This window comes from Somniosus microcephalus, chromosome 32 (assembly GCF_052327205.1).
Source record: "Somniosus microcephalus isolate GS21.2 chromosome 32, FLI_Smic_1.0, whole genome shotgun sequence".
Classification (NCBI taxonomy): domain Eukaryota; kingdom Metazoa; phylum Chordata; class Chondrichthyes; order Squaliformes; family Somniosidae; genus Somniosus; species Somniosus microcephalus.
In genome coordinates, this window is record NC_141018.1 from 17267569 (window position 1) to 17280974 (window position 13406).

The 13406-nt window shown below is 44.7% G+C and overlaps 1 protein-coding gene across 7 annotated transcripts in view; it reads left to right on the top strand.

Moving 5' to 3' along the window:
* sin3aa (SIN3 transcription regulator family member Aa) overlaps window positions 1-13406 on the top strand; it is a 170023-nt gene that overhangs the window by 140066 nt on the left and 16551 nt on the right. For 6 of the 7 annotated variants that reach the window (XM_085972155.1, XM_085972159.1, XM_085972157.1 and 3 more), the window contains 2 exons: window positions 3095-3187; window positions 9590-9684. In XM_085972155.1, coding sequence (XP_085828281.1) covers window positions 3095-3187; window positions 9590-9684 — 188 coding nt within the window. Of the gene's footprint in view, window positions 1-3094; window positions 3188-8926; window positions 9270-9589; window positions 9685-13406 lie in introns of those variants that run through there. The other variant, XM_085972161.1, reaches the window with a different exon arrangement.

Sequence of the window (13406 nt, forward strand, 5' to 3'; positions counted from 1 at the left end):
TTCTCCAGCTTTCCGTTCCCTCCTCTTAGAATCATAGCACCTTGCGGCACAGGAGGAGCCCATGTGGCCTATTGTGCCTCTGCCGGTTATCTGATTGGGCGTTCAGGCTACGCTTAGTGTCCGAGGAATGTGGTTTCGTCTTGTGGAATGTAAATTGGGTATAAAGGGCTGAACTGATAATGAAGCAAAGGGGGAAAGGACTCCCTCCTCAAAGTCTCACTCTGCTTTGATCTAGTACCCAGTCAGGCCCTAACGCCAGATATAGAGTGCATTTATGTTATAACTGCAGCATTGGTGAGAAGTGCACTGCATTGCACTGATCTGACAATTGTAATACAAGTATTCCCTCAATCAGCTTTCCATTTTGTCCAATTTTCCCTTGCCCTTTTAATTTTTTTATTATATATTTATATATACTTCCCTTTTAAAAGCAATTATGGGTACTGCTTCGACCATTGTCTCTTATAGGGCATTCCCTGTCCTAACAACCCACTGCGTTAAAAATGATAATTCCTAATCTCTTTCTTTGTTTATTGGTGATAATCTTAAACCAATGCCCTCTATTCACCAACTCACCCACCAGCGGAAATACTCTCTCCTCTTTCCCCCCCCCCCCTTTACATTATCAAAACCCTCATCATTTTGAACAACTCTGTCAGATCTCTGTGTGTGCCCTGGCCAATATTTATCCCTCAATCAACATCATTAAAGCAGTTTGTCTGGTCATTATCGCATTTGCTGTTTGTGGGAGCTTGCTGTGTGCAAATTAGCTGCCGCGTTTCCTACATTACAACAGTTTCTACACTTCAAAAGTACTTCATTGGCTCTAAAGCGCTTTGGGATGTCCTGAGATTGTGAAATGTGCTACTGTATATAAATCCAAGTCTGTCTTTTTTTCGCCTCTTAAATTCTGGTGAAAAGAGCCCCAGTTTCTCCAGTCTCTCATAGCTAAAGCCTCTTATTTTCGGTACCCTTTCCATGCCCTTGACATCATGTGTAAAGAAGGCTACCCAAAGCTGGACAATATTTTATTGCCCATTCATTGATTTGTATCATTACTTCTTGCTTTCTTACTCTGTGTGCCTATTTATACAACCTAGGATCCTGGGGTACAGTAGCATAGTGGTTATGTTACTGGACTAGTAATCCAGAGGCCTGGACTAATGATCCGGAGACGTGAGTTCAAATCCCACCACGGCAGCTGGGGAATTTAAATTCAATTAAATGAATCTGGAGTAAAAAGCTAAAAATCCATAATGTCCTTTAAGGAAGGAAATTTGCCATCCTTACCTGGCCTATATGTGACTCCAGACCCACAGCAATGTGGTTGACTCTTAACTGCCCTCTGCCACTCAGTGGCTCAGCACCACCTTCTCAAGGGCAATTAAGGATGGGCAATAAACGCTGGCCTTGCTGGCGATGCCCACATCTCGTGAATGAATTTTAAAAAATGCTCTTTATTCAACAATTTTATTAATGTGCCCAATTTCAAAGATTTTATATTTTAACCCCCCAAGTCCCTCAGCTCCTACTTTTAAAGTGTATTTGCCACACTGTGGGATTTTTTGACCATTTTTCTACAGAAAGCATTTGGAGGGGAAACAGTTACGTTTTAAGCTTGTATTTTAATGTAATGGCCTAGAAATTCGGTGGCGCAAGCTCGCCTGGGCGTCGGAATTACCGCTCCGGACGGAGCCGCTTGCGCCAGCCGGAAATTCAGTTTCAGCGCCCCAAACGGAAGCGGGGCGCTGCTCGAGGCGCCCCGCATCCCTCTTGGGGCGCTGCAACTGAATATCGCAGTGCAACGTGCCGCAGCGCCACACGCTGCAGCACGGCGCGCTGCGGTACTGCAGGCCTTCCTCTCTTTCTTAAAGGGGAGGGGCCTGCACCAGCGCGATCAGAGATCGCGAGTGCCGGCAAAAGAGCCCGGCACCGAGGAGAAGTGCTGGGCTCTTGGGACACAGCTGGCACTGCCCGGGGGCGGGGCTCAGGAGGCCGGGGACGGCGGCGCGAGGAGGTGCTGGCAGGCGGCCAGCAAAAGAAATGGCCGCCCCGCACCTCCCCTTTAATTAGCGCCACTACCGCCGCAGGTAGGCTCCCCTGAACCAGTCGCAAATTGCAACCGGCGTTACAGCGGGGGGCGCGACCAAATATCGCGATCGGGGCGGTAGCGGGGCGCTGCGCACACCGACGACGTCATCGGTGGTGGCGCAGCACTACAGGCTAACGCCGCCATTAGTGCCCCGCTAAATTTTGCGGGAGGCGTGGCCAGTGGCGCTAAACCCACTAAGTGCCCTCTTTGGGCGCTAACTGGTGGCGCAGCCCACCGAATTTCTAGGCCAATGTGTCTTCACACGAGTTCTTTTAGAAAAATGTGACTCCAGGAAAAAGGTGCTTTAAATGCTGATGAGCTAGGCTTTGAAGTTGTTTCTTCAAAGACTGAACAATAAGCAAATTGTTAGTCTGTCCCGCTAATCGATAAACACTTTCGCCTATTGTATTGGGAAGTCCTTGGTCTCGGGTGCTTGGCAAGGGTTGTCCGAACGAGGCTGTCCCTTGAGTTGTGACCAGGGGGAGATAAAGCGATGGTGACAAAGGCAGTTAGGTTTCTAAACAGAAGCTGCAAAGGCCAAGTTTTCACCTAGCTCAGAAGGTTAGAGTGCAGGAGTGTATGTTAAGTCAAGCAGATTTTGACATCATTCGTTCACTGGCATTTTTTCCCCCTATTTATTTGGCCCCAATTTCTTTTTTATCCCACTTGAAATGTGCTTATTCTCAGCCATGTACTTTGATTATTTAATCCTTTCAGTTTCAATATATATTTTGGGACAAAGAGATTGAGAAATATTGCAAGATAGTTGGTAAGTAGGAATAAATATGGGATGGGGGGGAAAGAGAGACGGTCTTGAAGTGCCTTGCGGTGTTTTTATGTACTTAATGCAGACATCGCTTAATAAAATGATCATGCTGAGCTACAGAGATCTTTGTGTGGAGTGTTCCCACAATGTAGGTTGATAGATCGAATATAATTTAACCGTAAAGACAAATATTGGGTGTACTTTCGAAATTCATTATTTGTTTTCTTTCTTCCTAGCTTACGTTCATACACAGCCGAGAACAAGTGTCACTAACCATTGACCTGTTGGACACTGAAGAGGAAAACTCAGACGATCCTGTGGAAGCAGAGGTGCGCTTGACACAAAACTGAAGTTAAGATTGATGAATGATGAGGGGTACTCCCAGCCAAGAGTGTAAAGTACCTGGGGGTCCTGTCTGTGCGACAGGATAGTTTTATTTTGCCAGAAACACCTAGATTTGGAGAATCCGGAAGATCCATTTTAAGTTCCATGTATAAATAAAACTTTTTTTTTCCCAAAATTGTACATATAACAACAAAGGGAATACACAGATTTTCCTCCACATAATGTTGTGGTTCCTATATTGTGTTGACTCTTGCCTTCATTACAGCTTGTGCCTGTGTCAGTTTATTGAACCTCAAGCTCCAGTATTTCACGGCTACAACGTATCCAGCCCACATCCCAGACAGAAGTGAATGAACACAGTCTTACTGTGAGCGGAGTCGCACATTGTCATAAAAACGGTGGCTTGCATGAATGGAATTGGCTACAAAAGGGGGTGGCATCTGAGCATCTTAACTGCTACTCTACTTAACTGTTATTTGGTAATGGACTTCATTTCCTCATCACATTTGTCCAGAAGTGGGCAAAGACTTAATGTGGAAGTGCACATACAATTTGTAGAATTTAATTAAATAACAGGAATCACGGAGATACTGAAAAGTTAATTCCGTGGGTTCTTGGGCTTTTCTATATTTGAAACTGTCCCTTTGCTCTCATTTTAGCACGTAAGGTCCGTAAACATGACATACTTAGCATAAATCCACTGTAACTTGTTGGCCACAAGGACCGAGCTATTCTTTGCCCCCATCATTAACTTCTACCAAATATTGTTTGAGATAGAAAGACTTGAAAGAACGAAAGACTTGCATTTATATAGCACCTTCTCGCATCTCCCAGTAATGTCTCCAAACGCTTCCCTTATGCAGTGACTTCAGGTGCAACAGTTTTTTGCACACAGCAAGATGTCGCAAACAGCGGTGAACTGAATGACTGACTGGTCAACCTGTTTGTGGTGGTGTTGGTTGATGGCGGAACGCTGGCCACTGGAAGAACACTCTACTTTTCTTCAAATGCTGCTGGACGATTTTTTTTTGAATGTTCATCTGCACCACTGGAACTGCCAGTTTAATGTAATGTCATCAGAAAGTTGGCACCCCTGGCAGTGCAGCACTCCCTCAGTGCTCTGCTTGGCTTCAGATATGACCAAGTCCTGGATTGGGGTTTGAACCAAGCTAGGAGGTGCGCATGCTACTCGATGAATCAAGCTGCCATCCAATTTATCTTCGTTGGAAGTAATTATGCTGAAGTTTTATCCACTTCATCTTTTCTTCCATTGAAAGGAAGTATGATTTGCACAGAGCACTCATCAATTAGAGGAACAGCACAAACCAGCTTTAATTGATTTAGGCAGCTGTCTGTTTCCTTTGAAAGTAAAACATTGGGGAAACCCCAATACATGGTAAAGTTATAAAATATATTTCTTGTTACTCCCTCCTTTTTTTAATTTGTTCTTGGGATGTGGGCTATACTGGCAAGGCTCCATTAATTGCCACGCCTAGTTGCCCAGGGCAGGTAGTGGTGGGCCTTCTTGAACCACTGCAGTCCTAGTGGTGAAGGTGCTAGGTAGGAAATTCCAGAATATTGGCCCAGCGATAACAAAGGAACAGCAATATATGTCCCAAGTCAGGATGATACATAGCTTGGAGGAGAACCTTGCAGAGATGATGTTCCCACAACATTGCTGCTTTTATCCTTAGTGATAGGGGAGGAAAGTGTTATCGAAGTACCCTTGGTGAGTTGCTGCATTGCATCCTACAGGTTATACACACTGCAGCCACAGTGCACTGATGGTAGAGAGTGTCAGTATTTTATGGCACGAGAATTAAGCGGACTGCACTGTTCTGGACGATATCGCGCTTATTGAATGTTGTGGCTGCACCCATCCAGGCAGCTGATGAATATTCTATCACATTCCCGATGAGTGTTGTACATGTTGGAGAAATTTTGAGGGGTCAGAGTACCCAGCCTCTGCCACACTTTTATAGCCATGGTGTTGATATGGCTGGTCCAGTTAAGCTTATAGCCATTGTTGACCTCCGAGATCTTGATGGCTGGGGAGTTGTCGATGGTGGTGCTATTGAAGATCATGGGGAGATGGCTGGGCTTTCTTTACTTTGGGATGGTCATTACCTGACATTTGGGTAGCATGAATGATACCTGCCACTTGTCACCTAAAGCCTGGGTGTTATGCAGATCCTGATTGGTATGGGCTGCTTCATTATCAGAGGAGTTGTATGTGGAGCTGAATACTGTGAAATCACAAGCAAACAGCCCCACTCTTAGCCTCATAATGGAGGGAACATCATTGACGAAGCAGCTGAAGATGGGTGGACCAAGGACTCTTCCCTGCGAAACACCGGCATCCTCGGGCTGCAATGATTGGCTTCCAACAACCACAACCATCATCCTTTGTGTCAGGTATGACTCTAGCCACTGAACAGTTTTCCCTTTAACCGCGCTCCCACCCAATTAACCCCAGTTTTATTAGGGTACATTTGTGCCATACTCAGTCGAATGCTGCTTTGATGTCGAGGGCGGCTATTCTCACCTCTCCTCTGCTATTCAGATTTTATGCCCGTGTCTCGATCGAGGGTGTAATGAGGTTCAGGGCCAAGTGAACAGGGTATTGGTGAGCAGGTGTTGCCTGATGACTCTTGAGGATTCCTTCCATCACTACTGATTGGAACGAGGCTGATAAGGCAGTAATTGGCTGGGTTAGACTTTATCCTGTTTTTTGTGAATGGGATATACCTGAGAAATCTTTGACATTGTTGGATAGATGCCTGTGTCTTAGCTATACTGGAACAGCTTGGCTAGGGGATCAGCTAGCTCTGGTGTGCAGGTCTTCCGCTGCACAGCCAGGATGTTGTCAAGAGCCCATTGCCTTAGCTGGGTCCAGTGCACTCAAGATGCTTCTCAGTGTCACAAAGAATGCACTGAATTGGCACCTGTGATATTGGGGACCTCGGGAGGAGACCGTGTAGAATTGGTCACTCTGCATAAAGACGCTTGCAAACACTTGAGCTTTTGCTTTTGCATTCACGTGCTTGACTACAGTGGTTGAGGAGGGGATGTTCATGGACCCTCCTCCTCCTGCTGCCTAGCATTCCACCAACCATTCTTGACTGGATGTGGTAAGGCTTTAGAACTTTGCTGTGCTCCGTTGCTGTGGGGCTGCTTAGCTGTCTATTGCTGGCCCTTTTGGTGTTCAGCATGCAGGTAGAAGCTTCACGAAGTACCTCATTCTAATGTATGCTTGGTACTGCTCCTGGCATGCCTTTATGCTCTCCCCATTGAACCAGGGTTTGTCCTTTGACTTGATGACCATCGAGATGAGGGATGTGCTTGGGCTATGAAGTCACAGATGGCGTGCAACTCTGCTACTGATGGTTCACAGAGCCTCACGGATGCTGATGTTTTGGGTTGCTAGATCGTCCCTTAGCATGGCATTAGTGCCACCCTACCCAATGTAAGATGTGCTCACTGTGGAGATGAGATTTTGTCCTCACAAGGACTGTGCGGTGGTTATTCCTACCATTGCTGTTACTTCCTCATATTGTTTCTCGTGGCACCTGATGCAGGCTCTGGGCCTGGCAGCTGTGTACTTCAGGACTTGGTCAGTTCAGTCAGTGGTGGTACTATCAAGCCACTCTTTGTGGTGGACATTGAAGTCCCCCCCACGCAGAATATATTCTGTGAACTTGCTTCTCTTGGAGCTTCCTCCAAATGATGTTCGGATCTGATTTGTTAGTTGAGAAGGACAATAGGTGGTGATCAGGCCATTTCCTTGACCTTATTTGAGACTTCATGGAGTCAGGAGTTAATGTTGAGAACTGCCAGGGCTACTTGACGAAATCACTGTGCCCTCACCTCAGGTAGGTCTGCCCTGCTGGTGGGACATACCCAGGGATGATGATGGAGGAGTTTGCGATGTTGGCTGATAGATCTGAGAGTCAAGCTAGTCCTCCCGACTTTGTGTTGGTGAGGAGGACTTTGTAGGGTTGATTGTACTGGGATTGTCCTAATACAAAGCGTGGATCATTGTCAATGGGTCTGTCAGATGTTTTAACTTGTTTTTGAACTTTGTAGCGGTTGTTTACAACTGCGTGGGACTGGAGTCACGTGTAGGCCAGACTGGGTAGTAGTGGCAGGCTCCCAGTTGGATTTTACGACCAGCTGGGATACAAATGACCAGATTTATTCAGTTTGGTTTCACAACTTGCCATGGTAGATTTGAACTTATGGTCCAGTGTCAGTCAATTCAATTCAATTCAATTCAATTCAATTCAAATTGCTTTATTGGCATGACAAGGTACATCTTATGTTGCCAAAGCATCGAAAAACATTTATGGTTGAACACATAAACGCAGATCTATCCATACAGTGTATAAACAGATATACCCCTGAGTGTATAAATATACATTCATATAATTTGTATATACTTTTTTCTTAGATTTAATGGTTGTCCCTCTGTTTATGGCAAGCTGTAACATAGTGTGCCGCTAAGGTTACACAATTTCTCTGTTCCCCTAGTAGGTATGGGAGTTTTTGGTCGTCATTCAAATTTCTGAATTCAGGGCATATTTTTGTGAATTTTGGGTAGAAATTCTCCCTTATGCCCTGATATTTTCCACAAGCTGTGAGGAAGTGCATCTCTGTCTCCACCACTCCCTGACTGCAGTGAGAGCATATCCTGTTCTCTCTTGTCAGCCAGGTCTGTCTGTGTCTGCCTTTTTCGATAGCCAGGCTATGCTCACTAAGTCTGTACATAGTCAAGGTTTTTCTCAATTTGCTATCTTTTACCGTGGTCAGGTATTCAGCCATGTTGTATTGTCTGTTTAGGGCCAAGTAGCAATTGAGTTTGTTTTGGGTTTTTGTTGTTTCTGCCCAATATGACAGATATTTTTCCTTTTGCTTAGTGACAATTGTGTTGGGTCGAATTCTCTGTGCTACGATGTCACTGTCCTGGGGCTGATTATTGTTAGTAGTGTTAGTCGTTACTTCACTGAGTCCCAGGACTAGTTGACTGAGGGTATTCTTCTTTATGATCCTCTCCCAGTCACCACTGGGCTACCATATCCGAGTAGAGCAGGAGTCATGAACGATAGAGCTCACTCTACTTGCATTTTGGGCCGACATATTCAGGGTTCCTCTAGATGCTAGCTTTATGACAGCTACCTATACTATGTTTTTTTCAAACCCTTGATTGTGAGTGCTTTTTACGACATTGTTATAATTCACAAAGTAGTCCAAAAGTAGATACTAACTCCAACTCCTAGTAGCTGCACAAAGTGGATTTTGGACTGAGGTCTGGGAGCATGATGCCCATCCACTTTCTTGGCAGTAGAGGCCTGAGTCCAAGAAGACTGAAGAACAAGGATAACTTGCAAATCTTTGGTATAGTTTGAATAGATGTAGCTAAAATCTTCCTGCATTTTGATTCAAGCTCAACCTCTACATATGAATCAGCTTCTGGCCAAGCTTTTGCCTGGTCTATATTGGGTTAGAGTTGTGTCTCATTTATTGTTTTATTGGGATTGAAACTTCTACCCATGTGGAGGATAAAACCCAACACTGACTGGTTGGATCAAACAGCCGTTTCTGTGTTGTACATTTTTGACTCATTTTATGATCGGTTCTTTATTGTTACTGTTGTTTTATCATTTTAATGAAGCTTGGATGTGTCAAAATTAACTTACCCCTGACTTATCCATGCCATGTTGCAGGTGTCAGCCTTTTAGGTGTTGGAGGTGTCGTCTTTCGGATGAGACATTAAACCGAGGCCCCGTCTGCCCTCACAGGTGGACGTAAAAGAACCCATGGCACTATTTCGAAGAAGAGCAGGGGAGTTATCCCCGGTGTCCTGGCCAATATTTATCCCTCAACCAACACTTTAAAAAAAAAAAAAAAAAAACATTATCTGGTCATTTTCACATTGCTGTTTGTGGGACCTTGCTGTGGGCAAATTGGCTGCCGCGTTTCCTACAACAGTGACTACACTTCAAAAAGCACTTCATTGGCTGTAAAGCACTTTGGGACGTCCTGAGGTCGTGAAAGGCGCTATAGAAAGGCAAGTCTTTCAAGTCTTTATTTTCTTTTGTTGGTCTCCAAGATCTCACTGTTGAGCTTCTGCCTCAAAGTGAGGATGTGAATCAGCAGAGATGGGAGAAATCTCATGACACTAAGTGCAGTTTTATTTAAAGGAACAGTGTCCCTAGGTGATTTTATTTCTCCCCCCCCTCCCCCACTCATATTGGAAGGGATTTATAATTGTATGTGGAGGTTGAACTTCAACTTAAAAAAAAAAAAAAATTATACATGTAGTAAATAATCTACCATCACCTATGTGGCTGATCATATTTAAATAACACTTGTCTGTTTTATTGCAGCGCTGGTCGGACTTTTTGGATCGTTATATGAATTCAGATTCTACCTCTCCTGAACTACGGGAACATCTAGCACAGAAACCTGTGTTCCTGCCAAGGTAAGGCTTTTCAAGTGACTAGACTATGAACCCTGGCGTAGCTATCGAACATTGAATCGGTGTAAATAATATTTGGAGGATGAACTCACAGAAACTTCTAACACAGAAGGAGGCCATTCGTGCCTGTGCTAGCTTTTTGAAAGAGCAGTCATGCTTGGTCCCACAGCCCCGCTTTTTGTCCGTAACCCTGTAGGTTCCTCATCCTCATCTCCCATCTTAAAATTATTTATGGAATCAGCTTCAACAACCTTTTTCAGGCAGAGCGTTCCATATCCCGACAACTCTCTGAATGAAAACATTTCTCTTCACCTCCCGTCTAGATCTACATCTAAGAATTAGGAGCAGGAGTCGGCTATACGGCCCTTCGAGCCTACTCCGCCATTCAGTAAGATCACAGCTGATTTTTGACCTCAACTCCACTCTCCTGCCCGATCTCCATATCCCTTGATTCCCCTAGAGTCCAAAAATCTATCACTCTCGGCCTTGAATATACTCCTCTTTTGTCAATGATTTTAAATCTATGACCTCTGGTTATTGACCCACTCGCCAGGGAGAATAGTTTTTCTCTCTCTACTCTTATCAAAACCTCTCATCATCTTGAAAACCTCTATTGGGTCACCTCTGAACCTTCTGTGTTCCGAGAAGAACAGTCCTAACTTTTCCAACCTCTCCACATAACTGAAGTCCCTCATCCCTGGTAACATTCTGGTAAACCTCCTCTGTACCCTCTCTAAGGCCTTTAGATCTTTACAAAGAGATAGGTGAAAGATTTCAGATTCCAGTAATATCCCTGCAACTATTAGCAGGGACAGAGTGACTGAGTACTTGAATAAGCATGAGCTGATCAGAGAGAGTCAGCATGGAGTTATGAAGGGTAGGTTATGTCTGACTAATATAGTTGAATTTTTTGAGGAGGTCACTAATGAGGTGGACAGGGGAGAGTCTATGGAGCTTGTCTATGTGGACCTCAGAAGGCATTTGATAAGATTCCGCACAAGGGATTATTAGCAAAATTGAGAGTGTGTGAAATTGGAGGTACCTTAGGAGATGGATTGATACAGGTACACTATCCCTTATCCGAAAGCCTTGGGACCAGCTGAGTTTCGGTTTTCGGAATTTTTCGGATTTCAGAAGGTATTATTATAAGACTGGGAAATTTGTATTTACTATAAATTTAAAAAGTTCAGGCTACCTCTTGCGACTGTTCCGTGTCTCATTCCCCTTCCTGCTTCTCTGGAAAGCCGGATATCGGCTGACTCCTACTAAGCTGGCCCGCAAATCAGGTCGGGGGTTGGGTGGGTGGGGAGAAAAGAATATCGGACGGGCCGCGGTTCGGTTCGGGTCGGGGGGAGAAAAGAATATCGGACGGGCCGCTGTAGCTATCGGACGGGCCGCTGTATTGTTGGGTTCACTCTCCCGGTACCTCCTTCACACTGCCCGGCTCGGCCTGCAATCTCCTACCCAGGAGGGAACTCTGTGACCCTCTGCCCTGCTCAGCGTAAGTCGTGCGCCACTCTGGTCATGTCGTGCGCACGACTTACACTGAATGAAAAAAAATTCCGTTTTTAGAGGTTTTCGGTTTTCGAAAGTTCGGATAAAGGATAGTCTACCTGTATTTGGTTGTTGGGTAGGTCACAGAGAGTAGGGGTAAAGGGAATGTACTCTGAATGGCAGAATATGACTAGTTGTGTTCCTCAGGGATCTGTACTCGAGCCTCAGCTTTTCACCATATATATCAATGACTTGGATGAAGGAATAGAGAGTTGTATATCCAAGTTTGCAGGAACAGTAAGTGTGTAGATGGGAGCAGGAAGCTACAAAGGGACATAAACAGATTAAGTGAGTGGGCAAAACTATGGCAAATGGAGTTCAATATGGGGAAGTGTGAGGTATTCCGCTTTGATCCAAGAAAGACAAATCTGAATATTTTCTTAATGGCAAGAGACTAGAAACTGGCAGCACAACAGGATTTGGGTGTTCAGGTACACAAATGACTAAAAGCCAGTGCACAGGTACAAAAAGGCTATTGGAATGTAATCTCAAGGGCCTGATATACAAAGGGGAGGAAGTTATGCCTCAATTGTAGAGAACATTGAAACGTATAAAATTCTAACAGGACTAGACAGACTAGATGCAGGAAGGATGTTCCCGATGGCGGGGGAGTCCAGAACCAGGGGTCACAGTCTAAGGATAAGGGGTAAGCCATTTAGGACAGAGATGAGGAGGAATTTCTTCACCCAGAGAGTGGCGAACCTGTGGAATTCTCTACCACAGAAGGCAGTTGAGGCCAATTCATTAAATATATTCAAGAAGGAGTTAGATATACTTCTTAAGGCTAAAGGGATCAAGGGATATGGGGAGAAGGCAGGGACAGGGTACTGAGTTTGGATGATCAGCCATGATCTCATTAAATGGCGGAGCAGGCTCGAGGGGCCGAATGGCCTACTCCTGCTCCTATCTTCTATGTTTCTAACCTTGGTCAGACCCCATTTAGAATATTGTATTCAGTTGTGGTCCCTGCACCTCAGGAAGGATATATTGGCCTTGGAGGGAACACAACGAGATTTACCAAAATGATACCGTGGCTTAACGGATTAAATTATTAGGACAGGTAGCCTAAACTTGGATCGTATTCCCTTGAGTTTAGACGGTTGAGGTGTTTAAAAGGAGTTGCTAGAGTAGATACAGAGAAGCTATTTCCTCTGGTGGGGGAATCCAAACAAGGCACATTCTTAAAATTAGAGCTGGGCCATTCAGGAGTGAAATCAGGAAGCACTTTTTCACACAAAGGATAGTGGAAATGTGGATCGCTCTCCCTCAAAAGGTGGATGCGGCGTCGATTGAAATTTTCAAGACTCAGCGACAGATTTTTCTTAGGTAAGAGTATTAAGTGATGGGGAGCAAAGGCAGGTAAATGGAGTTGAGCTCCAGATCAGTCATGATCTAATTGAATGGCGGAACGGGTCAAGGGGCTGAATGGCCTACTCCTGTTCCTAATGTTCAAATGAGTGAAAAGAGAAAATAAAAATAGATGGGGAAAAAAAATCACACAGAGAAAAGTGAGACAAAAGCTTGAATTGATTAAGTACAATGACAAGTTTCAGTGAGCACCCTTTTCAAAATTTCACGTAGCAAATAATCCTGTACAAAAATCTTACCCCATAATAACCAGTCATTGTACAGGAAACTTTGTGATATCCGGCACCGACGGGACCGAGCTGTTGCCGATCTATCAAAACTGCCGGACATACCAGCGTTAATGTTGTTGAAGCATACAGAGGTTTTCATCTCCGTATCTGACAACAAACACTGTTGCTTGGCAACAGCTTCTAAACAGTCGGCCCGTACCTTGGAAGCGTCTCTGTAGCTTAGCAACAGCTTCAGAGAGACTTTCCAGAGCCTGACTGTTTGGGGAAAAAAAGCCACGAGAAGAAAAAAAAACGAACAAAACGGCTCCTGATTTCTGCCGGTAGATCGAGGTTTCCGGACATACAACCTCCGGATAAACCAAAGTCTCCTGTAGTAGGTGAAATCCTTGAGAGGCAGTCAATTTCTGCTTTCGTCCACATTCACTTAACCACAGACCTGTAGATTCATCACGAGGGAATTACTGGCAACACTATACCTGTTTAAGAGCTATACATGCAGTAACCTTGCCCATGTCATTCGACCTTCCCACTATTGCACCTTGTGGGCTACTCCTGCGCAGTGAATTGAACTTG